Source organism: Callithrix jacchus, chromosome 9 (genome assembly GCF_049354715.1).
Source record: "Callithrix jacchus isolate 240 chromosome 9, calJac240_pri, whole genome shotgun sequence".
Classification (NCBI taxonomy): domain Eukaryota; kingdom Metazoa; phylum Chordata; class Mammalia; order Primates; family Cebidae; genus Callithrix; species Callithrix jacchus.
In genome coordinates this window covers 96,787,669-96,809,359 of record NC_133510.1, presented here as the reverse complement: position 1 = coordinate 96,809,359, position 21,691 = coordinate 96,787,669, and the positions used below count along the sequence as shown (strand labels likewise).

The 21,691-nt window shown below is 40.0% G+C and overlaps 1 protein-coding gene across 11 annotated transcripts in view; it reads right to left on the bottom strand.

The window, feature by feature from the left end:
- The window catches only part of CRADD (CARD and death domain containing adaptor protein), a 199,670-nt gene that overhangs the window by 131,940 nt on the left and 46,039 nt on the right, over positions 1-21,691 (bottom strand). For 3 of the 11 annotated variants that reach the window (XM_035257294.3, XM_009004372.5, XM_035257293.3), the window contains exon 3: positions 3,215-3,274. The exons of 5 other annotated variants lie outside the window; for them this stretch is intronic. In XM_035257294.3, coding sequence (XP_035113185.2) covers positions 3,215-3,274 — 60 coding nt within the window. Of the gene's footprint in view, positions 1-1,245; positions 1,851-3,214; positions 3,275-9,385; positions 9,511-15,040; positions 15,281-21,691 lie in introns of those variants that run through there. 3 more of the 11 variants (XM_009004373.5, XM_035257296.3, XM_017976284.4) reach the window with 3 other exon arrangements.

The window sequence follows — 21,691 nt, the reverse complement described above, 5'->3', positions numbered from 1 at the left end:
AAAAACATTTGTATTTAATGCTATAAAAATTAATAAATGTCTTTTAAAGTTAGGTGCTCCAAAATAAATGATTCAAAAGTTTTAATGAAAGCCCTCTTATAATTAAAGAAGGTGATTGGTAATGAGGAGGAAAATGGAAGGCATATTTACAATAAATCAAAAGCAGAGTTGTGATTAATGGGCTCTACAATAATTATTAATGTTCTCCCTATAAAATATTAGTCTCTGCATTAATTTAAAAGTACAGATGGGGTTTTTTCCCTTGATAAATAAAAAATTATGATCTTTTTTCCTGTTTTAAAGATGAGCATGACTATTTTAAAAACAGAAGACTTCCAAGATCTTTCCCTTTCCCCATTTCAAATTTATGAGTTTTCTTTTTGTCTTTTTGAATTCTTGAAATCCAACGACATTGTCATAGCTCTGAGAACCAAGATAATAGAAACCACTAACTGTAGGAGACAGCCTTGATGTTTTTGATTGTATTTTCCTAGAAAGACTTTTATGATATTTAATCTTAATAACTTTTTTTTTTTTAAGAAATCCTCTAATGCCAACAGGTAGGAATCTAAATCTCAGGAGTTTAGATGAACTTAGCCCATCAGTATACCCTAAAAACAGGATAATTTAATAAAACCTAAATAATACATTAGTTTTTAAATAATATGTTATATGTTTTCGATACATATATATCCTGGTAAGATTAGTGGGTACCAACCTCAAATCTGTACTGCAAATAAACAGCGTGCACATTTTTTAAAAGGAGAAGAAGCTACACTAACTATTGCTCAGTCTCCTCAACATTTGGATGCAGGAGAGAGAAGGAAAAAAAGTCAGGTCCTTCATCAGGGCTGGCGCCCCTCCTATGGCACTACACTTCCTGCTGTCCCCTGGCCACTGCCAAGGTCAGTCAGGATAGGTGGGCTCATGTTTCTACATAGTCAGATACCTGTGTATTTTCCTGGGAGAAGGGAAAAAACAAAAAAATATTAAACTCTCTCTTCCTGAACTCTCCGTATCCTTTGAAAGTCACACTTTATTAATGGAAATTAAAATGATAAAGAAACCACTAGTAACCTAAATGATAGTTTCCCCTTAAAGACACATTTTAACACCTTCAAGACACATTTTAATACCTTAAAGACACATTTTAACACCAACAAGATTTTATTCTTTCACTTTCTTCCTTCCTTTCCTCATTTGCCTCTCTCTTTCCTACTTTCTGTCTCCTTCTCTCTCTCTCTCTTTTCTCTTTTTCTTTCTAGTCAGAGTTTGTGACTTACTAATTATTTTTACTCAGTTTGAATTGGGTCCCTGTTACCTTTTATAATTTTCTGGAATGGAGTAAGATTTCCATTATTTATGAGAATAAAACAGGAGGTTGACACTTTTCGCACAAAAACGAATAAGCAAAGGTTACAATGACATCAGTTTTAGTTTTTATTGAGGGCTGGCGTGTTGCGCAGGGGTTGGCGGTGGGAGTAGGGTGAGGCAGGTGTGAGGAATGAGTTTGTTTCTTTTGAGAGGGCTTTGCTTCAGTTAGTGTTGCTGCCGTTCTAATGAGGGGGCCCACTCTGCCAGCTCTTCCGGGTAGACTTCATAGCAGAGTGGGTAGGCTCAATTTTCTAGGAAGCCTGACGTTGGCAACTGCATCTCATGGAAGAATTCCACAAAAGGTTAAATTAGGGTGAGATTGTCAACAGGCTTCAAAAAGGCAGAGTTCCAGGGCCATGCCTGAGGTCTCATGGGCCTCCCTCAGGTCCTCATCCCCACAGTCTGAAACTTTTGGCCCTTCTCTTCTCCAGCTCCCCTCCCCGTTCTTCGGCCAGCCCTTCCTTTTTCCTCTAACCCTGCAAAAAACGAGCAGCACTGTTGTTTTGTTCCAACTGACAAAACAGCTAAGAAACAGCAGAACATGACTGCCCTTTGCAAAATAGACATGTGATCCTCCTAGCTCAGTTCAACACTTACAGTAAAAACGAATAGAGAGGGAGCTGTTTACGAAACTCTCCTATTTGCCTTTGGAATACTCTCATCCCCGCCCTTCTCGGCCTCTTAAATACCCAAATGAATTTATATAATGAGCTTTATTTTATCACCCTGAAATTCTTCCTCAGTCCAAATTGCCAATGTGGCAGGTTCCAGCTGCCCAAATTCCCTAAACAACATTCCCTGTTTCATAAAAAGCATGCAATTGCTAGCACGACAGTCCTGCTCTGGTTCTCAGAACTATAAACTGACTATCCAGCTCCCTGGCCCCGGGAAGGCTGTGAAGCAGGCAACATGGACAGTTTAAAGGAGTACAATATCCAAGGTGCCATTTCACTCCCAGGCAGCCCGGAGTGGACAAGGTATTTCTTCTGCCTACTATATCGATTCTCTGGAATCTACCTCTGCTCCAAAAGAAACCACCCCGTCCCATTGAGAAAAGGTGACAGTTAATTTGCACTGCTTTTTATGATGGCATTTGTTTGACTAAGAGGGGCCAGAGGTTCCATACAACAGACTGCTTTAGCTGGGTGACTTGAAAATAACACATACCAGATTAGTTGCCTAGATGCAGATTAGTAAAGTACAAAGCTTGAATCCTTTCTTTTAAAGTAATTAATGTAAGCTCAATGCTTATATAATAGACATTTGACTTTTATCTGGCACATACATTATATGACTCTGCCTTTAGCAAAAATACCATTCAAGCTATCTTCAGCAGACGTGAATGCTTTATTTTTATTTTGGGGATGCCAAAGAGAGTCCATAGCCTACCTTGGGATTGTGCGATCTCAAAAAAGCCTTCATACTTGCAATATAGCAATATCTAAGTACTTGAACATCCCTGCCCAAAATATATGGGTCCACATCTCCTCGTTTTTCCATATACTATTTCCTCTACAACCCTGTTCACACAGCAAGCTCTAATTTATTCTTCATTAGGCAGCATATGCCACCTTCCATCAACTGCCCCAGACCAGTAGTCATCATTGCCTGCTCTGCCCCTTGCACATGTATCTATGTGGTCTCACCAGACAGACATCTTTGCTCCTATGTCTGTGTTCCCTAGTCAACTTACAGTTCCTTAAGCAACTAATTGCTTTTGTATCTCCAGTGCCTTGTGTATTTTGTATCACATAATAAGTGCTATAAAAGAGAACTAAACTGATGTGGCTATGAAATGAGTTAGAGCTTTTAACTGTAATGGGCCTAGTACAAGACTCACATAAATCCTGGTGGTTGATCCAACGTCTCATGCTGTCATCTGAAATCATTTGCTCTTGCTCTACATTCAGAGGAGAAAGAAAAACAGGTGATACTTCTCTGGTCTCTACATCATCATTAGACCAGGGGTAGGAGCTGAGAGACTAGAAAATATTTAGCCTATCCCTAGCTGCATCCTAAGGGACATCAATGTGGAGCTCAAGGAATTCAGTGTGTTTACCAACACACCCTACATCCACCCATTATAACTACTTGAACCGGCGTGGATAGGAATAGAAGACAGATTTTATTGTGGAGAACAGAATAAATCTAATAAAAGAAATAACTAGAGGAAAAGTTGGGGCTAGTTGATGTTTTTAAGTAGAGGTGGAAAAACATAAATGATGGTGGCCAGCACAGACAGTTTTGAATGTAAAGACTTTAGAAATCAATGTGGTCACTCTTTTCTAGTAATAGGCTCTCCCTGGACAAGAATAATAGGAACATTATTCCCCAGTTCCTTTGCAATGCACTGCTATCTAAGCATCCCAGCATCATCCCCTAGTTCCTTTGCAATGCACTGCACTGCTATCTAAGCATCCCAGCATCATCCCCTAGTTCCTTTGCAATGCACTGCACTGCTATCTAAGCATCCCCGCATCATGCTTGCTTTGATAAATACAAGCCATAGTTCAATTGCCACAATTCTGCTTTGAGTCTCTCTCTTTTTTAATGATTTATGTCATGCTCCCCAAAAGTCTTTCTAAAATTATACCAAAGGGAAAGTTTAGGCAAAAAGGGGGAGCTTAAATGTTCTGAGGAGCTGTCAGATGTGCCTGGTGCCTGCTATGGACTATTTTTTTTTGAGACAGCCTCCCTCCGTCACCCAGGCTGGCTTCCAGTGATGCAGTCTCAGCTCACTGCAAACTCTGCCTCCTGGGTTCAAGGGATCCTCCTACCTCAGCCTCCCAGTAGATGGAAATACAGGCATAAGCCAGCACACCCGGCTTGCTATGTACTTTATGTACACCATCTATAAGTATACCACCCTCCCAACGACTCCACTTGGTAAAAATAATTATTCTCATTTTAAATACAGTTTTAACCTAGGTCTCTCTGGTTCTAGACCTAGTATTTTTTCTATAAATAATACTGTTCCAATTTCTTTTTTTTTTTCTTTTTGTAGAGATGGGGTCTCACTTTGTCACTCAGGCTGGTCTCAAACTCCTGGCTTCAAGCCATCTTCCCGCCTTGGTCTCCCAAAGGGCTGGGATTACAGGCATGAGCTACCATACCCGACTAACTGTTCCTGTTTCTAATATCAGCATGAAGAACACAAGAACTCAGCTTCAAAGGTAAGAGGTGTATCATTCATTCATTCATTCAACATTTATTCCATAGCTACTATGAACTAGGCACAACAGTCTCTTTGAGAATATAAACATAAATAAGTTCTGGTACTTGACTTCAACTTGCTCACAGTCTAGTGGAAAAGAGACATAAAAACAAACAACTTGGTTTATTCTGTTTTCCCTAGGCTCTGTATTTGGGTCCCCACCCCTTGTCACTTTTTGCTGCCACTTTGCAAACTTTCCATATCTTAACACTTTCTCTTTATTTATTTATTTATTTATTTATTTTATTTTATTGTTTTGAGATGGAGTTTTGCTCTTGTTACCCAGGCTGGAGTACAATGGCGCAATCTCAGCTCACCACAACCTCTGCTTCCTGGGTTCAGGCAATTCTCCTGCCTCAGCCTCCTGAGTAGCTGGGATTACAGGCACGTGCCACCATGCCCAGCTAATTTTTTGTATTTTTAGTAGAGATGGGGTTTCACATGTTGACCAGGATGGTCTCGATCTCTTGACCTCGTGATCCACCCGCCTCGGCCTCCCAAAGTGCTGGGATTACAGGCGTGAGCCACCCGCACCCGGCCCGCTTTCTCTTTATTTAAACTTTAGTAAAGCACAAGAAACCTGCACCATTTCGTAAGCTGCCTACACTGCTAAAATCGCATCCTAGAGGGAAGTGAGATGGAATTAACCATAGCATTTGAACTCACTTGTGCTGCTCTGGGTTTCCATGCTGCCAGGGGGTTCATTCATTCATTTATTTGCATATTTTGGAGGGCCTACTGTAGGAGGCCCAGTGCTAGCCAGGGAAAGAGTGGTGAAAAAGACATAATAGTGTTCTGCCCCCATGGAGCTTACCCTCTAACCTTTTCAGGAGGAGAGGCAGGCAGTCAACAAAATCCTGGATTGTGATAGGTGAGTCATGAAGGGAAACCACAGGGTGCCATGAGAAGGCACAATGGTACAGGGACCTGACCTTGGCAGGGGGACGAGGAAGGCCTCTCCCTAAGAAGTGACATGAAAGCTGAGATCTGTGAGTTGAGTGGGATTAGCTTGGTGAAGATAGATAGGGGGAGGAGGGACAAGAAGGGGAACAGAGAGGAGGATTTCAAGCTGAGGGAACAGTATATGAAAAGGGCTGAAGCTGAGGTCAGGAATGCCTCTGAGGTCAGGAAAGAGGCTAGCATTTGCAGAAGACAGGCAATACAAGGGGCAGGGTCTGGAGACAGAGCTGGGAAGGGAAGGAAGCACTGGCCCCATGATGCAGTGACATTCTGGATTTCAGATCTCATTCTAAGAGCAGCGGGAACATATTGAAAGGTTAAAGCAGCTCAGTTGAGTGCACTTAATGTTCTTTAAAATTCCCTTGGCTACCTGTGATTAAAGTATTAAGAAAAACAGCATGAAAACGTGTTTCATTGATTAAAAAACTTGTTTAGAATACAAAAAGTGAAAAACGATCCAAGATGGCCGATCGCTAACATCCCGGGATTGCAGCTCTCAGGGAAGGCGCGGAGAACTAGAGGACGCCAAGCTTTCAGACAAATTCTGGTTGCTCACGGAGCAGGAGATCCCCCAGTGGAGGAAACACACGGGTGGCCAGCGCGACTCTCGTGGCCGGTGCAGCGGTTCCGCCGGCACCTTGGCGCGGCAGCTCTCGGAGCAGAGTAAACAGGTTCGGAGGACGGCCCGGGTCCCCAGCAGGACACCAGAGCCCGGCAGCGGCTGTGACGGCACCTCGGCGCGGGAGCACTGGGCGCAGAGTAAACAGGACCGGTTCCCCTTCTGACCGAGGTTTGGAGCCCTGGGAAGGCAGAGTCGCCTACTACGGACACAAGAAGGAAGCCCGACAGGAGAATCCTGGGCAGAAAAGCACCATCAGTTTTAACGCTGCTGCTCTGGCCCTGGGAACTAACAACCTGGACGTCCACTCAAGAGACCTAATCTGAAAGTTGGTAATTTCAAAGACGACAGGAGGATAAATTTACAATGACGGGAAGAAACCAGCGTAAAAAAGCTGAGAATACTCAAAGTCAGAACGCCTCTCCCTCTAAAGATGATCACAGTTCCACATCAAGAATGGAACAAGGCTTGATGGAGAACGAGCGCCTCCTGATGACAGAATCACTCTTCAAGGAATGGATAATAAGAAACTTCGGTGAGTTAAAAGACCATGTTGTAGCCCAACGTAAAGAAACTAGGAACTTTGAAAACAGGTTTGATGAAATCCTATTGAGAATAGACAACTTAGAGCGGAGTATGAGTGAATTAATGGAACTAAAGAATACAATACAGGAACTCCGAGAAGTTTGCACAGGTTTAAACACTCGAATTGTTCAAGCAGAAGAAGGAATATCAGAGGTCAAAGTCCAACTTAATGAAATAAAACGTGAAGAAAAGATTAGAGAAAAAAGGATAAAAAGGAATGAGCAAAGTCTCCAAGAAATATGGGACTATGTGAAAAGACCAAATTTACGTTTGATAGGTGTACCTGAATGCGACGGAGAGAATGAATCCAAGCTGGAAAATACTCTTCAGGATATTATTCAGGAAAATTTTCCTAAACTAGCAAAGCAGGTCAAAATTCAACCCCAGGTAATACAGAGAACACCACAAAGATATTCCTCAAGAAGAGCAACCCCAAGGCACATAATCGTTAGATTCACCAGGGTTGAAACGAAGGAGAAAACACTAAGGGCAGCCAGAGAGAAAGGTCATGTTACCCACAAAGGCAAGCCTATCAGACTTACAGCAGATCTCTCAGCAGAAACTCTACAAGCCAGAAGAGAGTGGGGGCCAATATTCAACATTCTCAAAGAACAGAACCTTCAGCCCAGAATTTCATATCCAGCCAAACTAAGCTTCACAACTGAAGGAAAAATAAAATCTTTTATGAACAAGCAAGAACTCAGAGATTTTATTACCACCAGGCCTGCTTTACAAGAGCTTCTGAAAGAAGCATTACACACAGAAAGAAACAACCAGTATTAGCCTTTCTAAAAATACACCAAAAAGTAAAGAGCACCAACATAAAGAAGAATTTACACCAACGAATGGGTAAAACAGCCAGTCAACATCAAATGGCAGCAACCCTAAATTTAAATTGACTAAATCCCCCAATCAAAAGACACAGCCAAAACCCAATGGCATTTTACATCCAGACCTGTTTCACATGCAAGGATACACAAAGACTCAAAACAAAGGGATGGAGAAAGATTTACCAACCAAATGGAGAGCAAAAATAAATAATAAATAAATAAAAAGCAGGAGTTGCAATTCTCGTATCAGATAAAATAGATTTTAAAGCAACAAAGATATAGTGGTAAAAGGATCAATGCAACAAAAAGAGCTAACGATCCTAACACCCAGATACGAGACTTAGATTCAATGAGACAGAAAATTAATAAGGATATCAAGGACTCGAACTCAGATCCGGAACAAGTAAACTTAATAAATATTCATAGAGCTCTCCACTTCAAATACACAAAATATACATTCTTGTCAATACCACATCACACCTACCCATAAGTTTAAATGAAACATTGATTGGCCATTATTAATACTCAATTTTTTTCAAAATAAAGCAATATTTCCATTTACTCTCCCTCTTTCTCTTCCTCTTTCTTCCTCTCCTTTACTTATTTTTTTTTCTTTCCTTCTCTCAAAAAAAAAGAAATCAACTTGTAAACCTCTAGATCCAGGTCGGCAATGTCTCTCTCATTGCTTGATTTCCTTCCTTCCCTTCCCTCCCTCCCTCCCTCCCTCCCCGCTTCCTCCCTTCCTTCCTCCCTTCCTTCATCCCTTCCTTCCTCCCTACCGTCCTTCTTCCCTCCCTCCCCGCGTCCTCCCTTCCTTCCTTCCTTCCTTCATCCCTTCCTTCCTTCCTTCCTTCATCCCTTCCTTCCTCCCTACCGTCCTTCTTCCCTCCCTTCCTGCCTTCCTCCCCCCCCACAAAAAAAAAAAAAAAGAATACAAAAAGTGTTATAGATAAAAGGGTTCTAAATAAAATTAATGGGTTTTATTCATAGCACTATTATCCCGAGTAGGTCATTTAATCTCAAAATATTTTTGTTTCCTCATCTAGCAAATGAAAATACTAAAAAATTCAAAATTCATATACTTGTTTTAAAAAGCAAATGAAATAACACATTTGAAAATGCTTTGAATCTCTAAAATGTAAGCTTCTTGAGGAAGGGATTTTGACTATTTTGTTCACTACTATACCTAGGACCTAAAAGATGGAAGGATTTTGAATGGATGGATGGATGGATGGGATGGATAGAGGAATAGACTGAGGAATAGATTGATGGCTGGATAAAAGAAAAGTGAGGGAGGAAGAGAGGAAGGGAAAAAAGAAAGAAAAAAGAAAAACAAAAGGGGAGGAGAGAGGAAGGGGAAAATAAATGAACAGGCCAAGCAGGTAGCTCATGCCTGTAATCTGAGCACGTTAGGAGGCTGAGGCAGACAGATAGCCTGAGCCCAGGAGTTTGAGACCAGCCTTGGGCAACATGGTGAAACCCTGTCTCTATGAAAATATAAAAAATTAGCAGGGTGTGGTTACGCATGCCTGTAGTCACAGCTTCTCAGGAGGCTGTGGTGCAGTATAGGATCAATTGATTGAGCCTGGGAGGTTGAGGCTGCAGTGGGCCTTAATCACCACTGCATTCTAGCCTGGGTGACAAAGTGAGACCTTGTCTCAAAAAAGAAAAGGATGAATGAACGGATGAATGAATCACATCAAGCACCATACTGTGCAAATACGAAGCAAGACATACAGCATGTGGCAGTCCACCCGGGCGGGCAGCCTCCCCAGGAACTCGATGTCACAGCATCACCAATACCTGCCAAGCAGCCAGGCCTTCCTTCAGTGCTGGCACACTGGGCACCTCCAGCAGCTATTCCAGATGGCTGGGTGATGGGGGCAAGCATAGCATCAGAAGCCCATGACATCACCTCTTTGGTGTGGCTGGTGAGAAGGGATTGAGAAATGAAACACTGCCTTTTCCTGCTTCTTCTTCCTCATACACTCGTCTCTGACAAGCACTCCAAAGCCAGGCCCTTAGTACACATCATTCTCTACTCATATAATCCCTACCTACAGATTCTTATTCTGTGTTTACCAAATGTAGTATTATAACACATTTTTATGTAACTTATTAAAATTTTTCTTATATTGCACAGTGTTAGCTATGTGTACCCAATTTCTTAAAGAATTACAATTAAAGATAAAGAGAAGAGGAAAAATATTAAAAAGCTTAAGATGTTCTTTGATATTTATTAGTTTTATAACAAAAATGATAGTAACCATTCACTGAATACTGACTTTCCTGCAGGCATAGAGTTTGACACTTAGCCTATATCACTTCAAATCCTTACAACCTCCAACAAAGTCAGCATTCTGACTCCATTTCTTGGGGAAGAAAATTGAGGCACAGAACAGAATGATTAGCCCAAAGTTAGGAGGCTGTAAAGGGCAGCATGATTTCACGCTGTTTTTCTTCATACTTCAAATCTGGGTCTATTAGACAACACAGTGTGCATTCTTTCCACTTCTACATATTATTATGAAAATCTTCTAAAAATTGGACTACTTGTGATTAAAAAAAAGCAACCACTCTTTTAAAAAGAGAAGAGGAAAAATATTAAAAGCCTTAAAATGTTCTTTGAACATTTAATAGGTGCCAGGTACTGTTATGCTCTTTACAAAAATTATTTCATTTAATCCTCTCAACAACTCTGTCAGGTCTGTACTTTTGAAATGAAGAAACTAAATCTTAAAGAGACTGCAGTGACTTGCCAAATCTCAAAAAATGACTAAGTGGTAGAGCCTGGATTTTAACCCAGGTCTGTCTGACTCTAAAATGCACCCTCTTAACTGGTACACAAGAGTTCCACTATTCAAATACCATTGGTATAACATGTATGCCTCAAAAGAGAATGTCAAAACAGAAGAACAGGGTCAATAAATCATTTTAAAGATAATTCAAAATAACTACTGCATTAAGACACCATTTCTAAAAGCCCATTACCAACCATTTTCTCTGAGACTGTCACCTTGTTCTGTCCCAGATGGCCTTTAAAATGATCTACAACCAGGGTTTTCAATACAAGTGTTTTCGTTTTTCACTTGGTAAGTAATTTAAAATTCTGTTTCTAAAACTACCAGCTCAATCAAATGGAACTCCTAACTCTGCATCCAAATCTTTAGAGATGCTATGAAAATGTACACTAAAGTTACTTAGTCCACAATTCTTATTAAATTATGTTCTTTGATGGTCAGGATAATGTTCAAAGTCACTGGGCAAATTGCTCATGTCATATAAAATATTAGACTTCACTGTTTCACAATATATTTTGAAGATTATCTCAAGCATTTTAAGATACGCCCAACCTGATTGTCTCCCTATTAGAAATAATTCTTTTCTAAACCATGAGAATCCTCAGGTAGGTCTCCTTAGCTCTATTTGTTAAGTTACACAGCTATATGTTAAGCAAATTTACAGCTATATTTGTTAAGCCAACTTTTTAAAACTTCATTTATAATTAAGAAGGTGTTTACCTTCTTGATCTACTGATTGGGCAAAGAGGACTTCCTTGTATCTACGCAGCAGAATACTTACATAACTTCCACACTGATTGGATATGCAAATCAAGCAGCTGGCAAACTATTACTTTAAACACCGTCAGTGAAATAGAAGTTTGGCAATTCTTGGAGTAACGTGGGAAATAATGTATATGTGAGTTCATGCCTGGGTCAACTTTCGAAAAGTAAAATATAAGTATAGGAAGTACCTAAATACTCCCTAACAAAAGCAAAGTAAATATACAGAGGAGTTGGATGCACATCCCCAAATTCTGTGCTTCATGTTCAAGGGGAGATGTTCTATCAGTCTGAGAAAATTAGAGTATATATTTTTAAATATTTTCTCAACTAGAGTATATATATATACCACAAAAATAAATCAATAAATAGTACGGAAAAACATGAAGAAAAAAAAAACACTAATAATTATACCACTCTCAGAACTGTGTTTCACAGCCTCCCCAGACTTTTTTCTTGGCATATATGTATATGATTAGGAGTATTTCAAATATACAGTTGCACCACAGAACTGTTTTGCAACATGCTTTGTTTTATTTTTGTTTTGTTTTTCCATCCAATAGTAAATGAGGGTCAGCCAGGTGTGGTGGCTCACACCTATAATCCCAGCACTTTGGAGGCCAAGGCGAGCAGATCAGTTGAGAGGTCAGGAGTTTGAGACCGGCCTGGCCAACATGGTGAAAGCCCATCTCAACTAAAAATATAAAAATCAGCCAGGTGTGGTGATGCCCACCTGTAATTCCAGCTACTTGGGAGGCTGAGGTGGGAGAACTGTTTGAACCCGGAGGCAGAGGTTGCAGTGAGCCAAGGCTGTGCCACTGCACTCCAGACTGAGTGACAGGGAGAGACTCCGTTTAAGAAAAAAAGTAAATGAGGGTCAATGTTTAAATAATAAATATAGCTCTACACCTTCAATTCTCTCATAACTCATTTAACCAATCTTTCACTGATGGACAAGTTTCTTTCCATGAAATATAACTGGCCCCAAGATTATAAATAAAACCTTTTACTTTTATAAACAATAATGAAATGAATTCCTTGTCCATATAAGCACTTATCAAAGTAGTCCTTTCAGACAAATTCTTAGTAGAAACACTGGGCCAGGCGCAGAGAAACACTGGGACCGGTGCAGTGGCTCATGCCTGTAATCTCAGCACTTTGGGAGGCGGAGGTGGGCAGATCACCTGACGCTGGGAGTTCAAGACCAGCCTGACCAACATAGAGAAACTCTGTCTTTACTAAAAATACAAAATTAGCTGGGCATGATGGTGCATGCCTGTAATCCCAGCTACTTGGGAGGCTGAAGCAGGAAAATCGCTTGAACCTGGGAGGCAGAGGCTGCACTGAGCCAAGATCACGCCATTGCACTCCAGCCTGGGCAACAAAAGCAAAACTCTAGTAAAAAAAAAAAAAAGTAGAAATACTTTATCAAAGGATGTAGTTTTCAATACATACTGCTTAAGTGTCTTCCAGAAAAATCATGCCAGTTGACACTGCCATCAGCAATAGATGAGAGTACAGGCTTCACACTCTGATCTTCCCTGGCTATGAATATTCGTTTTCAATTGTTTCCAATCTGATAGGCAAAACAAATGGCAACTTCTGGTTCCTTTCACTGAATTTTCTTTTTTTACAAGTACTGATATATAGGGGCAGTAGGTCAGTGTCATATTGAAGAGCAAGAGTTTTGGAGGCAGACAGCCCAGCAACAGTTCTGCTAACTGTATGATCTTGGACAAGCTGCTTTAGCTCCCTAAATTGGACTGTCCTCATTGCACAATGTAAATCATTGCACCTGCCTCATAGTATTTTCTAAAGCACAATATGATATTAGCCCAGTGCCTGGTAGACAATGAACAGTAAATGGTAGCTGCTAGTAGTAGTAATGGTGATATGGTAGTAGTGGAGAATTTGGTGGCCATTTGTATTTCTTCTCTTGCAAATTACCTTTTCATATCTTTGGTCTGATTTTGTCCTGGAGAATGCATCTCTTGTTTATTAATCTGTAAGAGCTCTTCATAAACTACAGGCAATAAACCGTTAGCCATTATATGTGTAGCCAACATTTTCTCCACATTGACATTAGTTTTTAATTTCATTTATGGTGTTCTTTGTAATTTTGGCTTAGTTAAATCTAAGATCCTTTTTTTTTTTTTTTTTTTGAGATGGAGTCTCGCTCTTGTTGCTTAGGCTGGAGTGCAATGGCACAATCTTGGCTCACTGCAACCTCTTCCTCCCGGGTTCAAGCAATTCTCCTGCCTCAGCCTCCCGAGTACCTGGGTTACAGGCATGCACCACCACAGCCGGCTAATTTTGTATTTTTAGTAGAGACGGGGTTTCTCCGTGTTGGTCAGGTTAGTCTCAAACTCCCAAAGTCAGGTGATCTGCCCGCCTTGGCCTCCCAAAGTGCTGGGATTACAGGCGTGAGCCACTGCACTCAGCTCTAAGATGTCTTTTTAAAATGTATTTAGTTTCTGCTATTGGTATCATGCTTACAAAGATAGCCACTACCACAAGATTATAAATAAAGATTTAGTATATATTTTGTGCTTTCATGGGTTCTTTAGTTTTTAACATAAAATCTTTAAACGTAAACAATATTGCTATTAAGTAGAAATTTAACTTTATCCTTTCTGTCCTCTAAATGGCTAGTATATAATCCCAATGCCTTTTATAAATCTTCTCATCACTGACTTGATGAGCCACCCTGACATTAAGGAGTTGACAATTCTTAACCTGAAATTCTGAAATCATAAAAAGCTCTAAAAACAGAGTCTCTTGTTTTTTGCAGTTTGGAACTTAAATTCATTTGGTGGCAAAACTTGACCTGAGGCTATTTCTGGTCTTTATTGTCCCATTTAGTGTCAGTATTAATCTCTTCTACTGTGGAGATTTACATGAATTTGATTATGAGATACTGTCAAAAACCCTAATTTTGAAATATAACTGGCCCCAAACATTTCAGATAAAGGACTCTGAACCTGTACTAGGCTTCCATGTATACTCAAGCCTGCTTCTAAGCTTCCTGTTGTAGCTATGCTACTGTCTTTTCTCTTTTTTTCCATTAATAGAATAAATTACATTGATTTTCAAATGCTAAACCAATCTTGCATTTCCAGGATAAACCCCATTTGGTAATGATATATTATCCTTTTTCTGTTCTGCTAGATTCCATTTGTTAATATATTGTTAATGATTTTTGCATCTATGCTTAAATCTACATTTTTTTCTTATGATGCCTTTGTCAAGTTTGGGTATCCAGATTTTCCTGGCTCCCAGTTTCTTAGTTTGTCTGCCATTTTGTTTATATTTACTATACTTTATGTATTAATACTTGATGAGATAAAATTTGCTCCTCTTTTTCATTTTTCACTGGTCTCAGGCAATGTTTTTCTGAACTTTACTATATTTTACCAAATTCCATAGAATAAAAATAACATTACAACCTATGCTAGAATTGTATTAACTTTGAGGTTAATATGGACAAAAAGTGATATTGACGTATTTACTACATTGACTCTTCTCACCAATGAACATGTTACTCCATTCAGTCAAGTGTTCTTTTATGTGCCATAATTAATTTTGGAAGTGTCCTTCATAAAGGTCTTACCCAATTTCTGTTAAGTTTATTCCTATGAATTTTATAATCACTCTGATAATTTCAACTCTATTCCTACCTGTGCTACCATATTTCATTAATTCTGATTATCAAGTATAGATAGCTGCTATAATATTTTCCTTGGAAAGGTGGAGTGCTGGCACTGAGAATTCAAAGAGTGATAAGACAAATATTTCTGTTCTCAAGGGTTCACAGTCCAGAGGGCAGATAAACAGGTAGCATATAGTAACACAAGTTCTATGTTAGAGGAGAGTACAGGAGAAAAACACAGTCTACCTCCAGGAGTAGAGAGTATTGTCAGGAAAAACTTCTATCAAGCTGACTCTTGGGGTGGGTCCCAGGTTCCTCCTTGAACAGGTGTGGTGATAAAGAGGCACATCCAGAAACTGCATTCATTCCTTCAGACTGAAGAATGTCATCAATACAGAGCTGAGTGGACCGTGCCTTCCATGTCACAGCATGGCAGCATGCTGGCCTCTGCGTGGCTCAGTTCTCCCAGCTGCCTGTCACTGAACTGAGCACTAAGCACTGTGGGTCACTAAGCCACATTTCCTTACCCGCCTCTGCTCACATAACTTCAGGAAAAGGCTGCCAGCGTCCAGCTGAGTCATTACAGCTTCAGTTGCTAACTGGCCTGGCTCTAGACTCCTTCAAGCCCATAAAGTGCTATCACTTATTACTACACAGGAACACCATGTTCTGAGAGAAAATGGTTCTATTTCATGCCTAAAATGGCAACAAAGCAAATGAAAGCTGATCTGCTATGTGTCTCCTGGATAGTGGCAGGTCCTGGTACCCAAATAAGCAGACCTAATGAAGGTCAGAGATTCCCAGCTTGGATGAACTATTTACTCCTTATGAGGTCAATATTAACTGTGGAGTCATCCTGCAACTACACAGCCCTTTGCATTGTGACCACAGGAAGCCATGAATGGAGGAAGAAGGTGAGAATAAGCAATCACTTGTGTTACTACTGAGGAGACCGCAGGGATCTGTCCAATTATTCAAATGCACATCTGGAAAAAATTCACCTGTCTTGAACTCTGTTTGCTCATCAGCAAAACAAGCAAAAGCACCACAAAATGCTCAATCAGGGCGATCTTTTCAATTGCGGAGGCTGAACGTTTTCCCACCTGAGCATCATAAATAAGGCAAATTGCATAACAGGATAATAAGAGTTGTTCCTGAAAGATGCAATCACAAAATAAAAGGACCTTTCGAAATCTGAGTATAGATGGTAATTATCCAGGAATTGAATATAAAGGAGCAATTTCAAGGTTCCTGCTTCGTCATGTTATGGTGAAACCGAGATAGCCAAATGCCAGAGTGCTCTTTCAGTTAAAAAAGACCTTCCTGTGTCTTTGACAACAGCGCTATTCCCTTCTGTTAACTAGTGTGCTGTAGTACTCCGTCTCGTATAGCAGTCTAATCTCAAATGCCACAATTCACAAAGTTGCCACCTGTCCTTTCCTGCTACCAAAACCAGAATTCTACCTGGTAAGCTTCTCAGCTGCAGGGGGAGGAGGAAAAAAATAATAAATTGTGGTTCTTTATACTTCAGTATCATTGTATTTATAAATAAATGCAATGTCTGTATTTATCTGAATAAGATTCTTGCCTGATAAAGAGATGTACACCTCCAACTAGCATGCTACTAGTAAAGCTTCCTTCTCTAATATCAAAAGCAAGACCTGAGAAAAATAAAATAGGTAAATGTAAAAATACATTTATGGCCCCAAATACATACATACTCTCAAATAAACAGAACTAACAAAGTTGAGTGAGTTATTTTAAAAAACTAAACTATTGGCCGGGCTCAGTGGCTCATACCTGGAATCCCAGCACTTTGGGAGGCCAAGGTGGGCGGATCACCTAAGGTCAGGAATTCTAGACCGGCCTGGCCCATATGGTGAAACCCCATCTCTACTCAAAACACAAAAATTAGCCGGGTGTGGCGGGTGCCTGTAATCCCAGCTACTCGGGAAGCTGAGACAGGAGAATCGCTTGAACCCAGGAGGCATCAGTAAGTCAAGATTGCATCATTGCACTCCAGCCTGGGTGACAAAAGTGAAACTCTGTCTCAAAAAAGAAAACTAAAAACTAAACTATTTACTCTTCACCAGTTCATGAACATTAATTAGCCACAGAAACAATTAGAGTCACAGACTTCGCAAGCAATCAGGTTAATTTAGTAGAAGAATCATGGGTCTTGAAGTTCAAGTCCTGGGTTTGAATACAGTCCCAAGATGTACTAGCTTTAAGACCTTGGAAAAGTTCATCTTTCTGAGTTTCCTTATCTGCAAATTGGGGAAAATATATCTACCTTATAGGAAGGGAGTTTTGAGGATTAAGAGAGAAAGGTATATATTAAGCCTAACAATGAATGGGACAGAGAGGCACTCTATACCCACCTACTTTCCTATTCAAATTCTCTACACACTCAATAGTAAAATAAATGTTCCCAGCTTCTCAACCTACAATGGACCTGTAGTTATATAGCAAATCCTTTCCATTAACAGTGCATAAAATTTTGCATTACAATACTCCACAAGTCAAATTCTCCACTTCAGCAAAATCTGAATCTCTTACATATTCCCAGCTTTTTATTTTCGTGCTTTCAAATATCACCACACCACCACCAGTAGCATTTCCCAAAGTAGTTCACAAGGAAATTGGGGTGAGGAGTTGGGTGGGATTGGGTAGAATGAGAGTCTTTCAAGGCAATAAAGACAGTCATGGCATTTGGTTCAAATCCTACTTTTTAAAAATATTTTTTCTTCAAAAGAGAACAGTTTGAGACCATGCATCTGCATATCTAGGGAGTAGATACAGCAGTTGGTGACAATTGGGAAACAGAACTCAGCTAAACATTGCTACTAATCATGGTGGTTTAAAATTGCTTTATTATTCTTAAGACATATATTGTTCATGTCCTTCACCCACTTTTGAATGGGTTTGGTTTTTTCTTGTAAATCTGCTTTAGTTCTTTGTAGATTCTGATGTCTTCAAAAGAAGACATATATGAGACCAACAAACATATGAAAAAATGCTCATCATCACTGGTCATTAGAGAAATGCAAATCAAAACCACTTTGAGATACCATCTCACACCACTTAGAATGGCAATCATTAAAAAATCTGGAGACAACATGCTGGAGAGGATGTGGAGAAAGGAACACTTTTACACTGTTGGTGGGAGTGTAAATTAGTTCAACCACTGTGGAAGACAGTGTGGCGATTCCTCAAGGATCTAGAAATAGAAATTCCATTTGACCCAGCAACCCCATTACTGGGTATATATCCAAAGTATAAATCATTCTATTATTAAGACACATGCACACGTATGTTAATTGAGGCACTGTTTACAATAGCAAAGACCTGGAACCAACCCAAATGCCCATCTATGATAGACTGGACAAGGAAAATGTGGCACATACACACCACAGGATACTATATAGCCATAAAAAATGATGAGTTCATGTCCTTTGTAGGGACATGGATGAATCTGGAAACCATCATTCTCAGCAAACTGACAAAGAACAGAAAATGAAACACCACATGTTCTCACTCATAGGTGGGTGTTGAACAATGAGAACATATGGACACAAGGAGGGGAACATCACACACTGGGGTCTGTTGTTGGGGACTGAGGGAGGAAGAGCTGGGGGTAGGGAGGTTGGGGAGGGATAACATGGGGAGAAATGCCAGATATAGGTGACAGGGGGATGGAGGCAGCAAACCACATTGCCATCTATGTACCTATGCAACAATCCTGCATGATCTGCACATGTACCCCACCAACCTAAAGTACATAAAATATATATATGACATATATTGTTCCACTGATACCCATATTGGACCACCAGTTAAAAAAGGAAAAGCAAAGGGAATATTGTAAGTGAAAGATAATTAACAGAGAGATGAACATAAAAAATAACTCTGTTCTTTACAGATATATGTCACATTCATCTGCTCAAAATTCCTTTGTAGCAAAATAAAACATCTAAAACTATGCTTAAAAATGTAAGACAGTGACAATTATATCCAATGTGCCTTATCATTTATTGAGAATAAAAATTATCTACATTGTGTCTTTGCATAACAGAATTTTAAAAGAGAAGTATTAACCACCTGAGTTTTTCCAAAGGCAAAGAAATGAAAGGTCAAGAGGCTTCTGGTTTCCAGTTCTGTATTTAAGGAGCTTAAAAGTCACCACATCATCCTAACAAGTAAAAAGGCTGAACAAATTGAAAAATCAACAAGTCTTCTTAGTTCTTAGAAAGTGATATCACAGGGTAAACTGATGCCTCCGAAATTGAAGCGGCAGACAGTTAGACACACAGAAACACAACATACTAGAGCAGAAACTTTTTTTTTTTTTTTTTTGAGACAGAGTCTGGCTCTGTCACCCAAGCTGGAGTGTACTGGCACAATCGGGGCTCTCTGCAGCCTCAACCTCGACCTCCTAGGTTCAAGGGATCCTCCCACTTAGCCTCCTGACTAGCTGAGACTATAGGCATTCACCACCACACCCAGCTAGTTTTTGTATTTTTAGGAGAGACCAGGTTTCTCCGTGTTGTCCAGGCTGGTCTCAAACTCATGGGCTCAAACAATCCACCCAACCTGACCTCCCAAAGTGCTGGGATTACAAGCCTGAGCCACTGCACCTGGCCTGCAGCAGACACTTCCCTGAGAAAAATCCCCTTCCAGCAGCAGGAGGAGGAAAAGGAACCATTTTGAAATATGCCAGAACACCGGGGTCTTCTGAACAAGGCCTCAGGAGAAGCTATCTAACCAGAGCCTCACGGGACAGCGGATTTTTACCAGAGCCTAGCTGGCCTGAGGGAAGAGCAATTCTTGGTTCTAGCCCACTCAAGCCTTCCATGTAATGAACAGAAACACATAATTCCAACCAAGCCTAGTGACCCTCTCCCATCTAAGAGGAAATAAAAACTGGGAAACTGTGAGGTTCACAGTCCAGAGGCACAGGCTCACTAAAAGACTGAGACCTACTCACAGGACAAGAGAACACTTCTGTATTCACCAGACAGTTTCATCTTTCCCACTGCCCAGCAAAGCCGATGCACTGAGAACAGCAGGTTTTTGCAATAGAGAAAGAGTTTAATAAACCCACAGGCAGCTAAGCAAGAGGACAGGAGCTTATTATAACCCAAATCAGCCTCTCCAAAAATCCCGAGGCTATGGTTCTTCAAGGATAATTTGGCAGGCAGCAGGGTAGGGAATAGGGAATGCTGACTGGTTGGGTTGAAATCACAGGGAATTGAAGTTTGCCTTCTTGTACTGAGTCAGTTCCTGGGTGGGGGTCAAAAGATCAGATGAGCCAGTTTACCAGTCTGGGTGGCACCAGCTGGTTGGTTCATCAGAATGCAGGCTCAGAAAAACACCTCAAACACCAATCTTAGGTTTTACAATAGTGATGTTATCTATAGGAGCAACTGGGAAGTTTAGGAATCTTGTGGCCTCTGGCTGCATGACTCCTGAGCCATAATTTCTAATCTTGTGGCTAACTTTTTAGTTTTACAAAGGTGGTCTCATCCCCAAGCAAAGAGGGGGTTTGCCTCAGAAAGGGGCTGTTATCATCTTTGATTCAAAATTAAACTATAAAGTAAATTCCTCTCATATTTATCATATTGCTTGGCCTATCCCTAAGAATGAACAGGAGAGCAGTTTAGAGGTGAGAAGCAACATGGAGATAGGTTAGATTTCTTTCACTGCCATAATTTTCCTATGTCACATTTTTCTCCCTGCCATAATTTTTGCAAAAATGGTTTCCCTTCCTCTCCTCTCACACACCTATCACTACATTACTAAAGGCCTACTTATGAGCAGTTCCTTTTACCCCATATTCATGCCCAGCTATCAAGAAAAAATTACAAGGCATACTAAAAGGCAAAATAACATAGTTTGAAGAGACAGACCAAGCATCAGAAACAGACATGACAAGGATGTTGGAATTATCAGATAGGGAATTTAAAACAACAATGGTTAATTTGTTAAGGGCTCAAATAGATAGCATGCCACAACACATAGGCAATGTAACCAACTAGAAATCCTAAGAAAAAAAAAAGTTAAGGATCAGAAACACTGTAACAGAAATGAAGAATGTCTTTGGTGGGCTTCTTAGTAGACTGGACAAAGCTAAGGAGAGAACATCTGAGCTTAAGGATGTATCAATAAAAACCTCCAAAACTGATAAGCAAAGAGAACTACTGAAAAACAGATTATCCAAGAACTGTGGGACTACTATACAAGGTTTAACATATGTAGAGTGGAAATATGAGATGGAGAAAAAGAGAGAAAGAAACAAGAAATGTACAAAACAATACAGGCTGAGAACTGCCCCCAAATTCATGCCAGACACCAAACCACAGATCCAGGAAGCTTAGAAAATACCATGCAGGATAAATGCCAACAAAAACTACACCTAGGCTATCATTTTCAAACTACGAAAAATAAAAGATTTTTAAAAATTTCCTGAAAGAAACCAGAAGAAAAAGAATACCCTGGGATAGAGAAGCAAAGATAAAAATTATATCCGCCTTCTCAGAAATCACAAAAGCAAGAACAAAGTGGAGTGAAGTTTTTAGTGCTGAGAGGAAAAGAAAAAAACCACCAACTCAGAATTCTTGTACCTTGTGAAACTATCCTTAAAAATTGATGGAGAAATAATGACTTTCTCAGACTAACAAAAATTGAGAGAGTTTGTTGGCAGTAGACCTGCCTTGCAAGAAATGTTAAAAAAAAGTTCTGTAGAGAAAAGGAAAATAATATTAGGTCAGAAATAAGAGCTACATAAAGAAAAAAAGAGCATCAAGAAAGAGTAAGTGAAGGTAAAATAAAAAGATTTATTTTTCTTTTTCTTAATTGATCTAAAAGATCAAAGTTTGTTCAAAATAATAATGGCCA